This window comes from Emydura macquarii, unplaced genomic scaffold (assembly GCF_026122565.2).
Source record: "Emydura macquarii macquarii isolate MOO-44397 ecotype Brisbane River unplaced genomic scaffold, CSIRO-AGI_Emac_v2 contig_3671, whole genome shotgun sequence".
Taxonomy (NCBI): Eukaryota; Metazoa; Chordata; order Testudines; family Chelidae; genus Emydura; species Emydura macquarii.
Genome location: NW_027133808.1, coordinates 9318095 through 9341220, shown reverse-complemented (window position 1 = coordinate 9341220; position 23126 = coordinate 9318095). Strand labels below are relative to the sequence as shown.

Genomic DNA, 23126 nt, shown 5'->3' with positions numbered 1-23126 from the left:
ACATATCATCATCAGGGAAAATGTTCTTGATGGCTTGAAGTCTATCTTTGTGTGGAATGTTGGTGTAGAGAGCTTCTACATCCATAGTGGCTAGGATGGTATTTTCTGGGAGATCATCAATGGATTGTAGTTTTCTCAGGAATCAGTGGTATCACGAAGATAGCTAGGAGTGCTGGTGGCATAGGGCCTGAGGAGAGAGTCCATATAGCCTGAAGGTCCTGCTGTGAGAGTGCCAATGCCTGAGATGATAGGGCATCCAGGATTCCCAGGTTTGTGGATCTTGGGTAATAGACAGACTAACCCTGGTCGGGGCTCAGGGGGTGTGTCTGTGTAGATTTGTTTCTGTGTTTCTTTAGGGAGTTTATTAAGTAGATGTTTTAGTTTCTTTTGGTATTCCTCAGTGGGATCGGACAGTAGTGGCTTGTAGAAAGTGGTGTTTGAGAGTTGTTTGGCTGCCTCCTGTTCGTAATCCAATCTATTCATGATGACAATGGCACCTCCTTTGTCTGCCTCTTTGATTATGATGTCAGAGTTGTTATTGAGGCTGTGGATGGCGTTGCCAGCAATGCCCCTCTGCCATGTACATTGGCCAAACTGGACTATCACTACGCACAAGGATAAATGGACACAAATCAGACATAAAAAATAATAACACCCATAAACCAGTTAGAGAACACTTCAATCTCCCAGGACACTCTATCTCTGACCTGAGAGTTGCTATCCTATCACAAAAAAACTTCAAAAACAGACTTCAAAGAGAAACTGCTGAGTTAGAAATTATCTGCAAACTTGACACATTCAAAGTGGGTTTAAACAGAGATTTGGAATGGCTCTCTCATTACAAAAGTAAGTTGCTCTGATCACCCATTCTCACCTTCTCCTCAATGGCTGTCATTAAGCCTCAAGTACCCGGCGTTCATCCACCTACCCCATTGTGTCTATGCCTTTGGATATGTATATGTTGCCTACCATATATATGTTGCCTGTATTTGCTATATTATTTCTACCAACTGCATCTGAGGAAGTGGGGTGTAACCCACGAAAGCTTATGCCTACTGAAATTAAATTTGTTAGTCTTTAAAGTGCTACAGAACTCTTGTTGTTTTTGCTGTATACAGACTAACATGGCTACCCCTCTGGAACTCTTCTACATAGGTAAATTGATAGACTGATTAATATGAAAGTCAGTAACCATCTTAAGTAAGAATTTTGGGCGAGGTGTGGGCCTACTACTATTTTATAAAAACTGTGAATAGTGGGTCAGCCATTAACGTTTGTTGTTCACTGACTTTTCTTGCTCAAGTAATAGCCATTATGAAAACTGTCTTAATAGATAACTGGAAAAAGAAGAACATTCACCCTTTGGCTCAAAAGGCTGTTTCATGAGTTAAGGGAGAAGTAAATTAAGGTTTCAAGAAGATGTACGGACTTTAATTGGATGGTAAATATTAGATAACCATTTAAGAAACTTATTAACCAAATATTGAGTAAACAGCGATTTATCCTCCTTAACAAAATAAAATGCAGATCAGTGAAACCATATATATGATAACAAAATATAAGGACATTTTTTATAAATAACCTAATATGGATTGAACTGGTGCCATATATGGAACATTATTATCATTGTCTCATAATAAAACTTTTTTTAATTTGCTGACACCACATGTATATGTGGATTCTTTCCTATCATTAAGTAAAATCCTTTGCACATTTAAAGAACAAGTCCACCCTATGTCCATTAAAATTCTATCACCCACACCATGAGGTGGAGTGAACTCAGATCCAAATGATAAACTTGTCCTTTCTGCTGTGTAAGTCCGGAGATGGGGAAAGGGGACACAAGACTCCGCTGAATAGTTGAAGCAGGTTGGGAAATAATGGTTACTTAACTAAATGTGATTCTTTAAGATGTAGATTGTGTGGATCCAATTTTAGGTGGTTATGAGCCTCATGTTTGAGACACCTGATTTTTTTAATAGCGGTTTCCGTTGGGGTTATGCATATGCCCTGTGCTTCCTCATGCTCCTGTACAAAGGCATAAAAACAGGACAATAAAGACCTTTCTTCAGTTCCCTCAAAATTCAAAGCCTGTGTGGCTGAGAACTACAAAAAGAAGGGATGAAAGGTAGGTCCTGGGATCCACACTGACAATAACATCTCAAAGAACCACTAAAATTCTAAAATCTAAAAATGGTACCGAAAACCAGGAACTAGCAAAAGCATGGAGCTATTCTGAATCATCAGCTGAACATGGTAAAAAGGAACTGAGATGGCCATAGTGCCATGCCCCTTTATATAGCCTCATACCCAAAATATCTTCTAATGCTAAGGGGAGGGGTGGGAATGGTGCATGAGCACTCCAACAGGAACTGCTAGTTGAAGTTCCACTGTCTAAGCAGCCCCAGTTGAGGCATCCCATGAATGAGAATACACAGAGGCCACTTGAAGAACTTCCAAATGTATTATTAAACAGTTTTCCTAATTTAGAATACTGAAGTATACAGCTGTTTTTGAAACCACCATTGTAGTCTGCAGCTGTTAGCTGGTGGCTGACGTCTACCATACAAGTGAGCTCTCACTCTGAATTGCTTTGGTTCAAGTCAGCAAAAATATAAGAAAACATTTTAAGAACATCAACTTACTTTCCCTGCTTTGAGGTCAACAGATATGGAAAATGATTGCTGGAAGTTAAATAATTGAACTCTTTTTAATTTCAGTTGCTCCAGGCCATAAAGATTATTATCATCATTACTCAATAAATTCACTATTCAATGTTTACAATAGGAGCAAGGAAACTTTTGAATTAAGCTGATAATCCTTGCCAGAGATGAGTTAAAAACTTAGTGTTTAAACAAGTGCAAATTAAGAAACTGCTTTAAAAAAAAATCAGTGAGGACTAGAGCTATGTGGCTCTCAATGAAATGATAGCAACATTCTTCAGTAAATTGTGTTATTTTAGAGCATATTCCTTATTTTTCGTAATAGAAAAATCTTTCAAAATACAAACAACGTATCCCAGCAACTGTATTTAAAAGCAATTATTTTATGGTTAAAATCACTTCCTTTGATCTTATCCTTCATGATATTAGGAAATAGGAAATTATTCTCAGCTAGAAATGTGCCACCTGTCATGTAACTGAAGTAAAAATACCTATGAAAAGAAAAAAAGAAATGTGCAATAGTTTATATAAAGCCATCAAGTGACTATTATTTAATAAAATGTTGTTCACTGACCGGAACAAGCAATTTTGTAATTTTAGTTCCTGTAGCAAGGGCTTTTGCTGTTTCCTCCTTAGCTATCTTACGCAGGAAACTTTTTAAGCTGCTGTTTTTCTGTGTTAAAAAGGCTGTCAAAATTGCCCTTGCAATGGCTGTGTTATCGTCTATTATTTTTGACATTGGATTGTTCACAATCCCAAGACGCGTATGACTGCTTGTTTTCTGCAAACAAAGAAAAATACATTATTACAATCTTACAATTTAATCTACTCACACCTGATGTTTACATATTTATCTTCTTAGTCCTCTGTGCAGTGAAATATACTAAAAATCTTTTATTTTTGGCTGTTCATTTTAATGAAAAATGTGTGTGCGACTGCTAAAAGTAGACTTTCAGCTAGCAATAGAAAAGGCAGCTAAGTACAGTTATTTACCCTATACAAATATTTTATATACAAGATATTCTTCATGGAATGATTGCTTTGGGTACTCTGACAGTTCAGTAAAGAGTATATTTTTAATTAGGGACAATTGCCATATTTCACTTGCACAACTTTCAAAAATAGCTCAATGGATTTCCTCAAATTTCTCTAAAAGATTCAACTTCAGAATAAAATGAAATAAACTGGAGAATTTCTCTAAAAGATTCAATTGGAGAATAAACTGGAAAAATTTCACTTAATTATACCCCTAAACCTGATTAGCATCAGAAAGCAAATCCTAAAAATTTATATACTAATATTCCTTAACAGAGAAGTGAGTAAGTATAGGCTGATATGATAACTTTCTAGTCCGCTAAAAATCAAGGAGAAACAGATGAAATGTTTTGCCATAAAGGATTAAATCAGTGGCATTCAAATTGTGGGCACTGAGGCTCTAAATTGTAGCCCTGGAGTATGACTGTGTTCAGAAAAAAAATGTATTTGATTATTAATTAAAAATGTGTACCCTGACCTATGTCCTGTGTTTTCAAAAAGGAAATGCCCAAGTGGCCATACTCCAGCTAGGATAGCAGGAGAACAACACATTCTGGCCCCTCTCTCTTCCAACTTCTAATGCCCCTTATGCCAGGGATGTAGGGAGTGAGGTCTGCTTATGACAGCACCACACCCACTACGAACTCCACTTGAATGGAGCCAAAGGATTGAAACAGGGCAGGGAATATGCCCCAAAGTACTGATTGTGGTTCCTTAACCTTTTGAAATAGTATGTTTGGCCATCAGGCTGAAAATTTTGGACACCACTAGTTTGAATGGTCCACAAAGAAAAGGGGATTTATCCAGATCAACTCCTCTCCTAGTCAACTAAAGCATCTGCCATATGGTATTTTTTTTGTTGGTATTTTTAATAATATTTCATGTATTTTATTTTTGGAACACAGGCTATATAGAACATGGATAATCACTCATTTTTATTTACTCTCATTTCTTTTTCACCTGTTCTAGCATTTCATTTTCATTTTCTGGTGCCAGGAAACAGATAGGCAGTACTGACGTTTCCCTCACTCTCCATGGTAAATACCGATACAAGAAAAGTGGTTTTTCAAATTCATCTGTTAACATCTTCTCCCCTGGAGCTTACATGTGCACTAGATACGTGACTCCTCAATGATTAGTACATTTTTTTTTTATTAATTTCATTTTTTTCTTTACATCTTTTGCCATTCTCTTTCATTTTTAATTGTGGAATTTTTTAAATAGATCCTTATTTCCCTACTCACAATATTCGTTTTATCTGATCCCTACACAAAACTGTCAAATTTTAACGTTAAGGAAATGCTATTGTTTATGAAAGGTGCTAGAATAAGAACCCTGAAGATTAAAGTCTATAAAACAGACACAGCCTGGACACAGATGGTTAGTTTTTTAATGCCACCATGCCCATCTATTTCAATCCTGACTGACAGTAACTACTTTACCAGAACTCAAGTAACTCATTCTCATGCTCATTCAATCCTTGCCTTCTTCCCCATGATTACCAATAATGGAATCATATAGTGAAAATTGCTGTTTTTAATTGTAGTCTTTAATCCATGAAGAAGTCACCGACACATTTCACATAGGCCTGTTACCCACTGAATGGTAATAACTCTTTCTCATTACAAACATTGACCAAATTTGAAACCTACATATGAAAATCTGTATCCCAGTTCCCCAATCCATCTAATTACTTCTCTGGATAGCTGGCATAGGAAAATAAGTAGAGGTAGTCCCGATATCAATACTGTAGGCTACAATTTCTCCACTGATAATTAGATATGGCTACATCTACACCATGAGGTAGGGGTGTGATTCCCAGCTCATGTACACATACTCACACTACTGGCTACACTACTATTCATACTTGCGCTAGCTCTTACTGAGGTAGCACAAGTATACATACACAAGCTGGGAATCACCCCTCTAGCTCATTGTGCAGACATGGCCTTTGATGGCAAATTTTAGAGGTAAAGTATTAAAATATGTTGTTAGTTTACAACACAAGTAAAACATTTTGTCCCCTCTTCTAAACAATCCAAAAAAGTTTTGGAAAACTAATGGAGCTCATAATTTAAGATACTTCCAAGGGAGATGGATTGAGTACTTCTCTTTTCTATATTTCTCAGACAGTCCATTTTGCTATTGATATTCTGATGGGATTTATTTACAGTCCTTTATATCTTATTGGAAATACCACAGAAACACCATAAAAATAATCAATCACAAATGCAGAAGACCCTTCATGTTTCCAAGAAACTAATTATTAGTCTATTATATTATATTATATTAGTTATATTTTAACTAGTCTACTAGTCCGTTATTTTAGTCTACTAAGTCTGTAAATAAATATTATAAATCCTTGTTTCTTAAATTAAGATTACTTTAATATCTACTACAATTTAAAAACCAGAGTTATGGACAGTATTCATATTCTTCATAATCACAGACACTAAAATCATTATTTTCCAATAAGAATTGTTAGAACTCACGAGGTGTTTCAAAGCTCTAGAAAGCAGACGTCTCCCAGCTGGCTTGTCAAAATCAGCAATAATCCAGATGGTAACTGCATATGTTACATCTTCATCTGAAAATAACACATAAACCAGTCAAAGAATTTTACTCTAAAAAGTTTAAGTAGATGACAATATTTCCAGATAATGAAATCAAGGAAAGGCTCTCATCAATATAACATAATTAGATGATAAACATCAATATTTATTCTAATAAAGTAATCCTGTGATTTGCTGCTACACATTACTTCTTATCTAGATCACCTCTGCTCATAGTCTCTGCTCCTGCATGTTACTGAGGTGGGAACTTACTTAAAATTCTAAGTAGTTTATTGCCAACGTCTAGTGTTACAATCACCCATTCCTTTCAAATGGAAGGTGAAAATATTCCAATATGTAAGAAAATTATGTTCAAAATAATGTTTACATTATGTTCAAAATAATATTTAAGTTGCAGTGGGGAAAAAAATCCAAAAACAACAAAAAAACAAAAACCATCCAACAGCTACAGAACCAACTCTTTACTCAGACAGCAAGCGTGCAGGTGATTGCTAATCCATCAAAACAGATTCCTCAGAAAACTTCAAGTAAATAATTTCCTCTTCTCCGAAGACAGAGTTATAATAGATCTCCAAATGTGGAGACTAAGCAGGGCTAAACAGAGAACTAACAGAGAAACATTTAACAAAGAATGATCATGAAAATAGGCAAAAAGAAGAGAAAAAGTCATCATTGCATGAACTGCAGCAATATACAAGTTGAGGGCTGGAATACTTCCAGTAATGTTAATATTAATAGAAATTATGGACAGGCTACTATCTGTCTCTGTAATGATAATGTTACAGCTAATGTTTAAACTGAAAATTGCACCCTCCTAAAATCCTCAAGTAAAGTCACATGAGCCTGAAAACAGGAGTTAGTTGGGGGAAAATCTGAAGTCATTTGAGTAAAGAGTTCCCAAAACAAAGCACCCTAAAAATTAATGGTTTTGTAGTAACAAAAGTCTTCTAATATTTTTTTCCAACAGAAAAATAGAAAAAACAGGGGGCATTAGAAACATGAATAATATGTGGCCAGATTCTTCTTTGGGAAAAAGTGGTGATATTTCCTGGAGGAGGAAGTATGCATGTGTTGAGAGAATAGTGTGAGGACTTTGCACATTCATGCTGCTTCAGTACCAGTCAGTTTTGACTCAGGCTATGTCTACAGTGATGGTGGCAATGTCACCACTGTCAGATCAACTTATCTGAATCGACTGAGTAGTCAGTGAAGATCCGCTCAGTCGATACAGAACTCGATGTTATTAATCCACCCCTGCAAGTGGCGTAGCGCTGCGTCGACGGGAACATGATTCCCGTCGGCGCAGTGCAGTGAAGACGGTGTGCAGAAAAGAAGCACAGCAGTCAATGGGAGTTACGCAAGTTTTCTGCATAGTTTGTGTAACTCCCGTCGACTGCTGCCGAATCAATGGGGTAAGTGTAGATCAAGCCTTAGTAATCAAGTGACACCCAGTTTCAAAAGTTACTGTGGCTGAACTGGGCACAAGACATCATCTGTGTCTGCCAAATTAAAGACAGAATTGCAATACTTCTTTGGTTTCAAGCAATCAGATTACTTCTCATGATTACTTTTTGTTTTTTAAAATAATCTAATACCATTAGGCCATTGTTTTAACAACTCTGACAGCAACTTCAAACCCATCATCAAACAAGCTTACTATCCCAAGAGAATTTGGATGTTGCTTAAAAAAACAAAAATCAGGGAGCACACAGATCCTTCTTAGACCAATCTTTCTATAAATATTCACCTCAACCAACAGTAACATTTCTTTATTATTCTGATTTTCCCATATGATTACTGACTTGTATGGATTACTATCATAATTGCAGGCAAATAGTATTACATAGTTAAAAGGTTGTACAAAATAAATTTACCCTTTTTTGTCAAATACTTCATGTTCTGTGAAATTACAGCACTCTTATCTTGTGAGTCCAAAAAGGAGAAAGTGGAGAAATCTTCCACATCAACAGAAACTGCAAAAATTAAAATATAATTTGTTACAATTAAGAACTGACAAAACGTGATAACAAATGAGGCAAGAAAAGTATTTACCTGACGTGGATATCAAATTTATGTATCTTCTTTTAATACCAAGAATAGTGGGGTTTACACGGGAAACTACATTACGTTGATCCATCAGGAAATCTACCACATCCATATGATCATTTAGCAAACCCTGTAATAGCAAAAAATAAATCCCACTTTTCCAAAATTTCCATTTAATTTAACAATTTTAAGAGAAACACAGGTTGGGCATTTATCTATAAAATAAAATTCCAGGTTTGTCACTCTGTGTGTCACTCAAACTTAAAATGTCTGTAGGGTCAGTGTGTAGTGATGGAAACAGCTACAAGCATGGCTGAGAGTTCTTTTTGTTCAAAAGATCACCAGGTTCAATCATCACTGGAATTTGCAGGCTGTTACTGTCACATTTTTAAGTTCTCAAGCCATTCTGACTTTACGAATTATATCCATGTGACAGAAAGGCATGCAACTATTAGAACAATTTACTAATTGGATTCTCCATCACTGACAAATTTTAAATCAAGATTGGATGTTTTTCTAAAGAATATGCTCTAGGAAAGTTCTATGTCCTGTGTTATACAGGAGGTCAGATTAGATGATCACAATGGTCCTTCCTGACTTAGGAATCTATGGATCTACACCATGCCAAGAGTCCAATGCCATTGTAATATGTGAGGTAAATCAACCAAGCACCATCCTTACTCTCTACAGCTAATTTGAATGCAACAATTTTGTTGGTTGTATGAGGAATACTGCACAGATGGTGGATTACTTGGCACAACTGCACAGTTCTTCACATCTACCCACAGAACACAACTAGCACTAGCAGAGTTATCTTGAAGAACTCCTGTTACAAATAAACAACCTTCATTTCCTCTTCGAGTGGCTCTGCATATTCCCACTTATGCCTAGTTTAACAAGCAGTGTTGGCAGATGGAAACACAGTTCTAATTAAATAATGATTGAAGCACCGTTCTATAATATTTTGCATTTGCTCTAGCAGCTAGATCCACGGCATAACGTTTAGTGAATGTGAGCGCTGACTTCCAAGTAGCAGCCTAGCAAACTTCTCTAATAGGAACATGTTTAAGACAAAAGATGTTGGTACAGCCCTAGTAGAATGAGACCATATAACATGCAACTCTGGAATTTCAGCTTACTCATAACACTGCACAATGCATTGTTTAACACATGTGGAACTAGTTTGAGTAGTCTTAGCATAAGAAACAAACAAACAGTTAAGATGACTTCCTAAAACTATTAGTTCTATCTAAGTGATATGCAAGAGTCTATTCTCTGTCTAATGGATGTAAGAAAGACTACCCTTTGTTAGCATGAGGTTTTGGAAAGAAAACCGGTAAATTGGTTGTCCAACCAATACGAAACTCAGACACTATTTTTGGTAAAAACCTGGGATCACCTGGGAACCTAAGAACCACCTTATCTTTGTGAAAATTCATAAACAGCAGGTCAGCCACCAGGGCTTGCAATTCACTCATCCTTTTGGCTGATGTAATAGCATTAATAAATAGCCTTCTAGAATTAACCAGAACATTCTGTACAAATGAAGAACATGAGTGCTCAAGACTAGTCAAAGTCCAATAGCAGATGAAGCAATGGCAGATATGAATGCAGAATCCTGCCTTGTTGCTGTGACAGAATGTCTGGAGATGGAGGAAGATGCCTGTATCGTCTGTATGACAACTGAAAATGATCCATGCACCACTGCTGTCTTGGTCAAGAAGGGGCAATCAATATCATTTTTGCTCTGTCCTGACAAATTTTCTTCACTGTTTTCTGAATCAATGGAAGGGGGGGAGAGCATACAGAAGGTCCTCTTCTCAATGTAGAAAGAAAGCATCCAAAAGGAACTGATGGTCCTTCCCTGTTCTTGATGAGAAGAGGGGAAACTTTTTGTTTCTTTCTGTCACAAAACAGATCTACATCAGTCTGACCCTAATCAGAAAAGATGACTTGAACTACTTGATCATTCAGGGACCACTTGTAAATCAGAAAAATGTCCCTGCTGAGACAATTGACTAGCACACTCCTTTCCCTGCTAAATGCAGGTCCACTGGATAGATCTTGTGACGACTGTACCAATTCCATAATCTGACCACTTTGGCATATAACTGGAATGAGTTAGCTCCCCCTTCTTCGTTTATGTGACACATAGTGGATGTATTGTCCATTGCCACCTGAATCACCCACCCTTGTATATGAGAGAGGAACTATCTGAGAGCCAAATGGGATGACTTAATTCCAACACACTGATGTGCAAATGTTTTTTTTGAAAAAGCCCAATGATCTTGGGTTGTAAATTGTGCTGAACAGGCTCCCCATACAGTGTTGGAATTTTCTGAAATTATCATCAACAATGGTGAAGGATGATTGAACAGAATATCCTTGACTAGTTTATCCATCATCCCAGCCAACCTTGAATGTCCTGAGGCATATATATATGAAAACTGTCCACATGGGCTGTGTAAACTCAAGACAGCCAATGCTGTATTGGAAACATTCTGACAGTTGAGGGCAGATGAAGGGAACACCTGCACAAACACTGAGAGGATTCAACCACTAATTCAGAGAGAAGAACCTGTGAAGGTACCATGAGTACAGTGGCCAGATAGAGATGGCTTGGTGAGTAAGTTGATTCCAGCCACATCTGGACAGGGTTGAGGTACAGTCTCGTGTGTTGTACCACCTATGTGCATTAGGCCATGTGGCCGAGGAGCCTCATACAGTTTTGGGTGATTGGATGACCTTTGAGGTATGTCACCAGGGATTGAATTGATTAGAATTGTAACTCTGGGAGGAACGCTCTGACCTGGGTAGAGTCCAACACTACCCCAATGAACTCTATGCTCTGTACCAGAGAAAGGGTAGACTTGTCTGCATTGATCAAAAGGCCTAGGGCCTTTAACATCAACTGGATAAGTCGAATGCAGAACACAACCTTAGCCTTGGACCACCTCTTGACTAGCCAGTCGCCCAGATAAGAGTAGATCTGCACCTGTAATCTCCTTAGGAAAGGTGCAGTACAGCCAGACATTTTGTGAACACTCAAGGAGCTCCAGACAGGCTGAACAGAAGCACCATGAATTGTTAATGTGAATGGTTCACCATGAACCTGAGAAACCTTCTGTGCCCTTGATATACTGACACATGGAAGTAGGCATTTGTTAAATCGAGGGCAGCATATCAGCCTCTGGGATTGAGAGAGGGAATAATGGATGCCAGGGTAACCCTGCAAAACTTTTATCTTTTTGAGATAGTTGTTGAGTTGGTACACATCTAAAATAGGCCTGAGATCTCCCTTGGCCTTCAGAATTAGGAAATAACGGGAGTAGAAACCCCACCCCCTTAAATTCTGTGAAATCACTTCTATGGCTCCCACCTGAAAGAGGGATTGAACACCTTGGTGCAGACGTTTTACCTGAGATGGGTCCCTGAAGAGGGACAGGGATGAAGAGTAAGAAGGAGGGGTAGAAATGAACTGGAGGGTGTATCCCACTTCTATAGTGCTCAACAATCAACTGTCTATCTGATACAGGAGCAAACACTGAGGAAGTAGGAAAGGCGGTTTGCAAATAAAGGAAAAATGAGATCTGGCATCATGGGAACTGGTACAGTATCCTCAAGCGTCCCATCAAAATGCCTGCTTAGACCCCCCTGGATGTCTGAGTGGGGCAGCCTTTGATGCAGAAGTAGAAATGGGGGTGGTCCATGCCTATAACCCCTATTTCTTTTTCTCTGAAGGCCCTGAGGGCAGCCAGGACAGAGTACCAGAGGGGTTGTTGAGGCATGTAGTGTCTTCTTGAAAGGGCTGGGGTGTACAACCCATTGGACTTTAGGATTGCTCTTGAATCCTTTAGCCTATGAAGCTTCATGTCCATCTGTCTACTCCAAAAAGAGTGAAGCTCCTTCAAAGGACAGGTCCTGAACAGCCTGTTGGACCTTCTGCTGGAGCCTAGAGAACTGTAACCAGGAACTTCTATGCATGGTCACTGCAGAAGCCATGGATCTGCTAGCCAAGTCAGCCACATCTAAAGCAGCCTGTAAAGAGGCCCAAGCCACTGATTTTCCCTTGTCCAATAGCCTAGCCTCTTGTAGCAGCAAGTCTTTGAATTTTTCCATGGAGTCCCACAAGTTGAAGTCATACCTGTCCAGTAGCACCTGCTGGTTAGCAATCCTTAGTTGTAACCCCCCTGGAATAAACTTTCCTACTAAGCAGGTCTAGCTGTTTTGAGTCCTTTCATTTTGAAGTTGCGCCCTGAGGTCCTTGCCTTTCTCTCTCATTGACAGCAGATATTATAAAGGACCCTAGGAGAGGATGGGTGTAGTAGAACTCATAACACTGTTATGAGTATTTTTGTGCAGACATTTTTGAACTGGGGGGAAGGGATGCGGGGGCCTGCCACAGATTGTTAACGCAGTACATAATGGCCTCATTGAGAGGCAGTGCCACTTTAGAAGGACCTGTAGTGGCTAAAATATCACGTAGGCTGTGGGAGGACTTCTTAATACCTCCATCTGAATACCTAGCTTTTAGGCCACCCTCTTTAACAGCTCTTGGTGAGCCTTACAGTCATCTGAGGAAAGACAACATGCCCCCTTCTGATACTGCCTCATCCAAGGAGGGTGCTCTTCTTCCCCTTCTTCCTCTGCAGGGTCGCATTCAGCTGGATCTTAGGGTCCGGTATGGGAGTTTGGAATGGGTGCAGCCTCGTGGGAAGGCACCATACATCTTTTCAAAGCCACCAAATAGGAGAGTCTGGAAAACGCCCTGGAAACTCAGGGAAAACCCCACCAATTCCAAAAGGGCCACTGAACTGGTGCAGGTCTACAGTGACCTCCTGGTCAACAACTCTATGACACTCCTGTGACCCAAGTGAGGGAAAATTTCTGGTGACTGTGGGACATGCAAACACCAAGAGTGGAATGCACATGTGCAATCACTCAAAAGAGGAGGATCTGTTCAAGACCTTCCAGAACCTGGTAGTCAGTGAGTGAGCAAAAATGAGTAACCGTGAAGAAAAGATGGGTGATACACACTGATTTCTGACAGGTTGGCCATAAAGAATTGATGGAAAGACAAGCAGTTTTTGGGGAATAAGGGGAATATCCTTTTCATCTAGAGATAAAAGATTTTGTTGTGCCCAGCTACAGAAACATTTCCACTTGGCTAAGTAGCATTTCCTAGTCGAAACCTTTCAAATTCTTTCTACAATTAATGAGGATGCTTTGCATGGCTTCAGAGTATGAACATTCTAGAGTTCATGCCCATCCAAAAACCGTGCGCTGAGATGGAGTGCTTAGGGATTGGGATACTTGATTCTGCCTTTCCACTGGGGCAGCAGATTGGAAAAAGATTGAATGCTGATCAGGGACTGAGACAACATGCATAGAATACTTGGGAACCCAAACTTTCTAGGCCAGTTGGAGGTGCTGAGGATGACTTGTGCCTAGTGGTGATGAATTCTTTTGTGAGACCCGAGATAGGAATGGTAAGTGAAGGAAGGCATAGTTCTGATGTTTTGACCACAGAAGAAGAAGAGCATTGTCCTGGGAATGATGTCCTAGGGCTCCTCTGGAGAAGTATGTTTTACTTGTTTGTTTGAGAGGCAAACAAGTCCCTTGAGGGGGTTCCCCATAAAACAAAAATACTGTTCACCACAGAACAGTGTAGCTCCCACTTGTGGTCAATATCAAAGTGTCTGCTGAGAGAGTCCTCCAATGCATTTCAATTCCCTGGAAGGTAAACTACTGACAGTGTGATTCAATTACTGATGCATCAATTCCACAGGGTGAACACTTTTGCAACACAGGGGAATAGAGCTCACTTCTTTCTGTTGTTGATGTAAAAGACAGTCATCATATTGTCTGACATTATGAGGACAGTGACATTGGATGAAGGGGAGAAAGACTTTGCAAGACTTATAGACTGCCTGCAATTCTGGAATGTTGATGTGCATCTGGGTCTCTCAGGATGTTCAAGTGTCCTGTGCTGTCCATGTGGACTCCCCAGCCTAAGAGAGAGGCATCTGTAATGATCATCCTGTCTGCTGAGGGAGAAAGGGAGGCAATGCTCACACATCCTTGGTGGGGATTCTTTCACCATAGCAGAGATAATGTTACTTTGGTGGCAACTGTTACTCTAGCATTCATGGACTGTTTGTTCGGTGAGTACATTGTTTGATGCCACACCTGAATGCAATGACAATTGAGTGTGGGAAAAGGCGTGGCATAAGTGATTGAAGTCATATGTCATAGGAGAGAAAGAGAAATTCTGATTCGTGTTTGAGGGTTGCTCATGACCTGATCTATGAGGTTGCTCAACACTTGGAACCGCTCCTTCAGTAGATAAGCCCTTGCCATGACTTAATTTAGGGACGCTCTGATTAAGTCTATGGTGGACCAAGGACAGAATTTTCCAAGTATATGCTGAGTCCTAGGGAAGATAGGAGCTGAAGCACTGACAAAGACAACTCATGGGCTTCTTGATGTGTCTTGGCAATAAGAAACCAGTCGTTGAGATAGGGGGAACATGGTGAAGCCACAATGCCTGATATGGGTTGCTACTACCAAGAAGACCTTGGCAGAAACCCTGAGGGTGGTAGCAAGGCCAAATGGGAGCACTCTGGATTGAAAATGGTCAGGGCCCACCATGAATCCATGCACAGAGTGAATGTCCTTGTAAAAGTATGTGTCCTTCATATCGAGAGATGTAAATCACATGTCCTTTTCCAAGGATGGGATTACAGATGCCTCTCTCTTACGCTGGGGAGTCCATTTTGCGAATAAAGAAATGCAACGACAATTGAGTCTGGGAAAAGAGTCCGGGCAGAGATGAAAGATGGATGTCCAGCCACTCTTCTTTTTGGGTACTAGGAAGTATGCATAGAGTAAAAATGTTTCCTTGGTGGTGAAGAGGTACCCGCTCTATTGGTACTGCCATAGGAAGGATTCTACTTATTTGAGAATCTCCTCATGAGAATGGCCCCTGACATGACGCAAGCATGGGGTTTCTGGAGGGGCAGCGAGGTAAATTTGATCACATAACTGGAATGGATGATATGTAATATCCACTTGTCCATTGCATTCTAGTTGTGGAAAAATAATGCTGGACAACTCCCTAAAATATGTGTGGGAATCGGCTGACCGTGGCGTCATTGATGGTTTGCAGCTCTTGAACTCCATCAAAAATATTATTCAACTGAGGACTGGGGTTCAGATGATGTTGCTGGAGAAGATGCAGGGAACGCAGATCTTTGAATCCTTCCCCTCTTATGGGGTGGCTCACAAGGATGCTGGTGATAAAACTATTGAGCCATTGGTCTCGGCTTCTATGATTGCCTATGGAATTTTCTCTTCAGGGAAGGGAGCAGTGGGTGGCTGTGGAGTCCTTTAGAGTATGCAAGGATTTATCTGTCTGTTGGCTAAAAAGATGAGTTTCATTCTAGATCTCCCTGGGAAACTCCAAAGTGTGAAGCCATCATTCATGGCCATCACAACGGCTGTCACCACTGCCACTGAAGATGTATCTGCTGCATCTACTTTATTGAAGAGTGGTCCTGGCAACCAACTTGCCTTCTTCAATTAGAGCCAAGAATTGAGATCTATCTTGTTGCAGAAGTTTGTTGACGAAGTCCACAAATTTGGAATAGTTCAGGTAATCAAACTTAGCAAACAGTGCTTGGTAATTGGCTATTCTGAACTAAAGGCTAGTATATGTGAAGACCTTTCTTCCTAATAAATCTAGGTGCTCTCTCTCTTTATCAACTAGAATAGATCTCGGCTGCTGCTGTCTAGATCTCTCATGGGAGACTGGACAACCAAAGAATTAGCAGAAAGGTGAGAAAAAGAAATTCCGCCCTTTGGCTGGGATAAATTAGCATTTTTCTTTCCTCTTAGGGGTAGTGGCACAAGTGGCTGGGGTATGCCAGACTGCTGTAGCTGGCTACAGAATGACTTTATTAACAAGAAGTGCTATTTGGCTGGATCCAGAGGATTGTAGGATGTCTACGAGTTTATATCGAGGATCCTAGATTTCCTCTAGGAAGATCTGTAGCTTCTGTGCAACCTTATGTAATATTTCATGGAATTGCTTATGGTCATCTGGGGGGGAGGGGGAGGAAATGGGATATTGGAGCGACTGCTTCATCCAGAGATGATGAGGACAGTCTCGTTGGTACTGGCAGAACCACCAGATCCAAATCATAATCTTCCTCTTCTATGGGGTCAGGAGGTAGCTCTGGTTGTTCTCTCACAGTGCAGGGGTAGACTGACTCTATAGTGAATCATGTTGTCACTGCAGTGTGGTGGTATAGGTCCCACAATCCCCAGTATGGCCCGTTAGATGGATCAAAGGTTGGTTGTGGAGGTCCCCATGCCATGGGGTACCATCGGTTCCAGGGCAGGTGCTGAGATGGAAGCTGGTTCCAGACTGGTCCAGGTCCCCTGTCTGCAAAGTATCTCTTGGAGGAGGAGACATCAGTTTCTTGGACGGTTCACAGTCTCCCAAAAAAGAAAATGCTGATTCTGGATCTATCGGCAGTACTGACAGTTCCACTAGAGGGAAACCATGACTGGACAATGGAATGGGGGACAGAATCATCCCATAATGTGCACCTCCTGGTGAAATCAGGGCATCTAGTATGAGGGAAAGACCTGATGGCAATCGAAATTGGGGATCAGGGAGAGCAAAAATATCATCAGGTGTAGTGTAAGACACTATTCTCCCAGAAGTGCAAGGGGTCCTATCCAACTGAACAAATAGAGCCAAAGAAGTTACAGCTTGTGCCATAGTTGGGTGAGACAGAGCTGGACCCGTCTGTGGTTGAGTCTCCCACTGGTTGCCTTTGGCTGGTGCCACTGGATTTGTGGGCTTTCTTAGCATGATCCTGAAACTTAGGATATTCTAAATTCTTATGGGCTGAGCAGGACTGTTTGCTTGACTTAGGCAGGGTGATATCTGAATTCTTTGAAGTGGGCGTAGAGGAGGATTTGCTCTCATGTTTATAAAGGATCACTGATTTCCTGACAAGACCCTAATAGGGGATCTCTGGGAGTAGATTCCCTTCTCTTAAGTTGGACCTTGTAGAAGGAAGTGCACTCCTTGCTGAGTGACGTTGATGTACCTGTGGCCTCATGGCTTTTTCCATTAGGTGCTTCTTAAGACAAAGTTCCTGCCCATCACAGGTGCGACTGGGGAAAGAGTGGCAGATATTGCACCTTGCTGCAACACGAGCTTCTCTGAGGCACTACAGGCAGCATTGATGATCATTGCTGACCAAGAAGGAATGTGATCAAGCAGCACAGATTCTGAAGCCCAGAGTCCTGGGCACAGTCCACTATGTATAACACGGATAGGGGAAGGGGTGGGGGAATGGGACAAAAAAATCTAACTATAAAACTTAGCTAAAACGATAGAGTAAAATTCTAAACTATTTATAGTACACACACACACACACACACACACACACACACACACACACACACACACAGCTTAAAGAATAAATGAAGACAAAGATCCAGACCCAGAAAGTTTAGACCCAGGCCATGTAGTAGTAAGAAGGAACTTGAAAGGTAGGTAGTTTGTTCCTCCTCAGTTTGAGGCACCAGGAGAGCGAGGGCACACGCACAGACCAACAGACACTGCTTTCAAGAATTCACCGACTCCAGGTGCAGAGTCCATGTGTACCAAGAGTGGAATACACCTAAGAACCAGCATAAAAAAAGCAGCAGCAGTACCAGAAGCCTTCTCTGCCTGTTGTTATGAGCTTGGGAGTGAAAGATCAGCAAATGGAAGCCCCAGAGGGAAAGTGTCCTTTGCTGAGACATTTAAGACACCTCACATATTAGTTCAATGTAGGGAAACCAGCAGGGCATAACACACATCTCTTAGAACACATCTTTTTCTTTTGCAGTTCTGCCATAACACATGTAACCGACCTTACAAGTATATACACTATCCATATGAAAAACTATCCTCTACTACAAACTATACTAAGAACAAACAACTATAGTTATAAAGTTAACAAGGCACTGAAAATAAAGAAAACCCTGAGTCCAAATGACTGGAGTGGTTCACGTCATCCCCTATGGCGGTTGGAAGGAATTGAGGTGGTAGACAGAGCAGAGCCCTTGCCCTCAGGAACATTCAAAGACACCAAGGGGAGGAGTAGTAGGGAGCACATATGTGATCCCGCAATCATTGCTTCGAGAAGGTTCTACCATTAGGCACCACCAGGCGGCACAGTACCCATTAGTGGGAATATGCAGAGCCACTCGAAGAACCCCAAATACACCCAGCCCCTCACGACAGCACACACCCTTTATCTGACACCCACAAAACCCTGCCAGCACAACATAACTTAAAGACAACTAGCACACACAACAACCCCCAACCCAAATAGCCTCTGATGGCAACACATATCGCTCATTCAACATTTGCACAAATCAACGCAACTTTCCCAGTCCAATCCCCTGGACACAAATCAACACAACTGCCCACACAACAATACAACCAACACACACAATAACCCCAAACATCACTTGGAAGCCTTGAATCAGTGGAGTCTGCAAAAGAGAAGATTAGTCTGCAAAAGAGAAGAGTGAGGGGGGATTTGATAGCGGCCTTTAACTACCTGAAAGGGGGTTCTAGGGAGGATGGGGCTAGGCTGTTCTCGGTGGTGGCAGATGACAGAACAAGGAGCAACGGTCTCAAGTTGCAGGGAGGGAGGTCTAGGTTGGACATTAGGAAAAAGTTTTTTACTAGGAGGGTGGTGAAGCACTGGAATGGGTTACCTAGGGAGGTGGTGGAATCTCCATCCTTAGAGGTTTTTAAGCTGCGGCTTGACAAAGCCCTGGTTGGGATGATATAGCAGAGGTTAGTCCTGCTTTGAGCAGGGGGTTGGATTAGATGACCTCCTGAGGTCCCTTCCAACTCTAATATTCTATGATTCTATGATTCTATGAGTCAGTGTGAAGTGATGGCAACACCTATAAGCACGGCTGAGAAGTCTTTCTGTTTAGAATATCACAGGTTGAATAATCACTGGAATATTCACTGTGTATTACCATCCAATTTTTAAATTCTCAGCCATTTTTAACTTTTGTGCATACATGGTTTATGAATTATACCCGTGCTACAGCATGGGCTGTCAACTACTAGTATGAATTTATGTTTCTATTTAGTTTAGAGCTTTTATATATCTAATACTAAGATAAGGGCTTCTTAAACAGAAAAGAAATATAAAAAAAACACAAGATTTTAACATATCAGTTCCAAATATTCTTTTGAATAGCTACAATTTGTCTTCACTTCTTGGCTGAAAACATCTAGAAGATTAACAGGTGCTTAGTCAAACAATAAAGCTTCAATAATCAAAATGCATTCAGTTTCAAATTCATGAATGCAAATTAAAGTAATGATTGTCATTTCAGCTTTCATAACATTAATTTCAAACTATCTACTTATAAAAAATACAGATTGCAAGCATGACAAACAATCTACTGACAAGTATTTCACCTTACATTCTTTCATAAATACTAAGCATACCATGAAAACTGCCCTCTGGAAGAACCCCATGGCATCAGTGATCCTCTGGAGTATAACTGTCTCTAACTCTGCAGCATCCATTTCTTCACTGTTAAAGGGCACACCATTAAACAGAGCTTGAGGCAACGGACCCAGGCCAGTCTTTTTATAAAAGGTTGCTCCTGCCTGTTCAAATCAGGAATATCACAGAGTTAAACAGAATGTGGCTGACGGTAGTAAGAAAAAACTAATATCAAGAGACAATGAACACTAATGTCCAAGCACTCTGTGTTGTAGCCTATTTTTATGAATTATAGAGAGTAAATCGACTTTCCAATTCTATTAGGATTTTCCAGAAAGCAGCCTGGAAAAATAAATCAGTTAAATAGTACATGAAGCACACATTTATCAAAAAAGGACAAAATTACTGTAAATTCATATACAGATTTTTTAAACCTTTTTTTTTTAATGCCACTCTGTGGCAGTCTTGCTAAGAGCTATTATTTTTCTTGCACTATTTAAAGAATATTAATCAAATAAAGCACAGAGGATTTTACAGATTAGACATGGTTGAAGATGGTGTGGACTTCTGCAGAAAATTACCTACACTATTATGATACAAGAAAATATTCCCTCTTCCAGTACTGTGCATAAAATTCTGTGCTCTATTTCCTATTTCCCTTAACTCTGCCACTTTGAACCTCACCAGCAGGGAAGTACGGTGACTTTCCACTACACACAGCAGTTGACCTTTATTATAATGGTCTACCTTAAACAGAGACCTTTGATTTCAAACTACAGAATACTTTTTAAAAGATACTTCTATTGATAATAGAAGAAACAGCTATTGATAACAGAAAATATCAGTTTCAAGACCGACACATTTGTTCCAATTGTCAGAGCAAGTCTTTGCTTGGAAAAATTTTTCACATCTGAAAATTACAGGAATCCAAATTAACAGAAAAAAACAACAAAGATCCACTTTATGCCAACAGAATAGCCCTTTATAAAAGATGTCTACTCCAATTTACCAATAATCCTACACACAGAAGACCAATTCAATAATATTTCAGTACAGAAAAATCAACGGGTGAAAAAATAAACTAGGCTTAAAGTAGGACATGTCCTACCCTCTTCTACCTCAGTAAGAACGCCCACTTCCACTATATGTGACCTGGTGCTTAAATTAACTGCAGAATGGTTGCAACTCTATACTTAAAATGATAAATCTTTGCTACATCAAACTAAAATTGTGAGAATAAATTGTAAAAAAGTTCACTTTTTTATTTGGAAGATTCACACTTAGTCTCTCATTGAAAATTCATATCTGCAAGGCGGCATGCATATGCAAAGTCTTCTAGATAGTCTTGGAACTCAATGCTCAGATTCTAGTCTAGGGATTTGCACAGTCAATTCCCTATAGAAGGCTCCTTGTTTTCACTTACCAGTCAACTGTATGTGCATTTCAGCTAATCACATCTTTAACTCTTAGAATTTCAATGTCAGGATTTGGAAGCAAAATATTCGCAATACACAGCCACTTCTAAAAAATATAAACTTCATTTCACTCAGAATCAGGAGAAGGCTTGAAAAAGTTCCCTGACAATCTCCCTGATTGGTCAACATTACACACAGTTACAAATTAGTTATGTATGTTTGTGCCTTCGTTACCTCACCAGTCTCTGACACCAGAAATCTTGTGATTCTAAGTCAGAATGGTCGCGCCCACCAGGCAGATTCTCTCTCAGGAAGATATGATTTACCCAGAAGTCAAAAACAGACTTCAAAGAGAAACTGCTGAGCTTGAACTGATCTGCAAACTTGACACTATCAAACTGGGTTTAAACAGAGACTTAGAATGGCTCTCTCATTATAAGAAGTAATTCTCACCTTCTAATCAATGGTTGTGAATATGCCTCAACTACTTCCCCATTGTTGTTCCTTAAACTTGAATGTATATATATATATATATATATATATATATATATATATATATATATACCTGCCATTTTATTTCTATTTCTTGCATCTGACAAAGTGGGTTGCAGCCCACGAAAACCTATGCTTACAAAAATTAAATTTGTTAGTCTTTAAAGTGCTACAGGACTCTCGTTGTTTTTACCCAGACAACAGCGTTTCTTCCTCAGGCTGCTTGGGTAACGTAGCACCTACAACAAATGATACCCATCTAATAAGCTCATCACTAGGCACCTTCCATAGGAGCAGCTCTATACAGTAGGTAAAAGTCAGAATTAAATATTATTCTTGAGGGCAATAATTCAAATACAACCTTCAAACACCGCAATAATCTGGAAAAAAATCCAACCCAATTCCATTTAAGTGTTTTAGAAACTACTATATGCAAAACTAAGCTCTGGGCAGAACACTATTTCTTGCAACTATTCTCATAACATACCTTCCTTTTCTCATCATAGTCAGAATCAACACCTAGTATACTCTGAATGTCAGCATGAGGGAATTCACTTCTAAGAACATTCTTTACATGGTTCACAGTGAAAACTTCTCCGTCTTTCATTTCATGGTACATCTGTGAAAATTATAAAACAGAAAAAAGACAAAGCTATTTTACCTACATATTAGTATTATTTATCATTTATCATCACAATATACATTATTTTTAAGTAGAACAAAAGATTTGCCATCAGAGCACTGCTCTAATTACTCTACTATCCTATATTTGGCAGTGATTAACATCGGATATTGCAGAGGAAGGTGCATCCAATACGCCAGGTGAGTTAGCAATACTTTCAGTGGCTGAGAAGAATTCCTTTCTACTCTGTTCAGTTCTTAGCATGAACTTTAGAAAAAGAAGACATCAACTGGAAGGGATCCCCCGCCACCACCCCCGGCTTACTGAGCCCTGTTCCTCACCATCACAAGCAACCCTGTTATACAAACCCACTTATAAATTTGTCCAGCTCTCTCTTAAAACTAATTAAATTGTTTGTCCCCACAACTCCTATTGGGAGGCTGCTCCAGAACCTCAGTCCTCCAATGGTAAATACCTTCTAATTTCCAACCTGCATGTGTCCATGGCCAGTTTATACCCATTTGTTCTTCTGCAAACATACTCCTTTAGCTTAAATAGCTCTTCACCCTCCATTGCGTTTACCCCCCTGATGTATTTATAGAGAACAATCATAACCCCTCTCTGCGCTCTTTTTGCTCGGCTAAACTCTTCCAGATTCCTCTCATAAAATAGGTACTTTCCCCATGCCTTCCTAATAGCTCTTCATTATACCTGTTCCAGTTTGAAATCTTCTT

The 23126-nt window shown here is 39.9% G+C and overlaps 1 protein-coding gene across 1 annotated transcript in view; it reads right to left on the bottom strand.

The window, feature by feature from the left end:
* UGGT2 (UDP-glucose glycoprotein glucosyltransferase 2) overlaps window positions 1-23126 on the bottom strand; it is a 347356-nt gene that overhangs the window by 166856 nt on the left and 157374 nt on the right. The window contains exons 16-21 of the mRNA XM_067536834.1: window positions 22258-22389; window positions 19863-20027; window positions 8324-8447; window positions 8146-8244; window positions 6191-6285; window positions 3238-3444 (exon numbers count right to left, since the gene is read on the bottom strand). Coding sequence (XP_067392935.1) covers window positions 3238-3444; window positions 6191-6285; window positions 8146-8244; window positions 8324-8447; window positions 19863-20027; window positions 22258-22389 — 822 coding nt within the window. The remainder of the gene's footprint in view (window positions 1-3237; window positions 3445-6190; window positions 6286-8145; window positions 8245-8323; window positions 8448-19862; window positions 20028-22257; window positions 22390-23126) is intronic.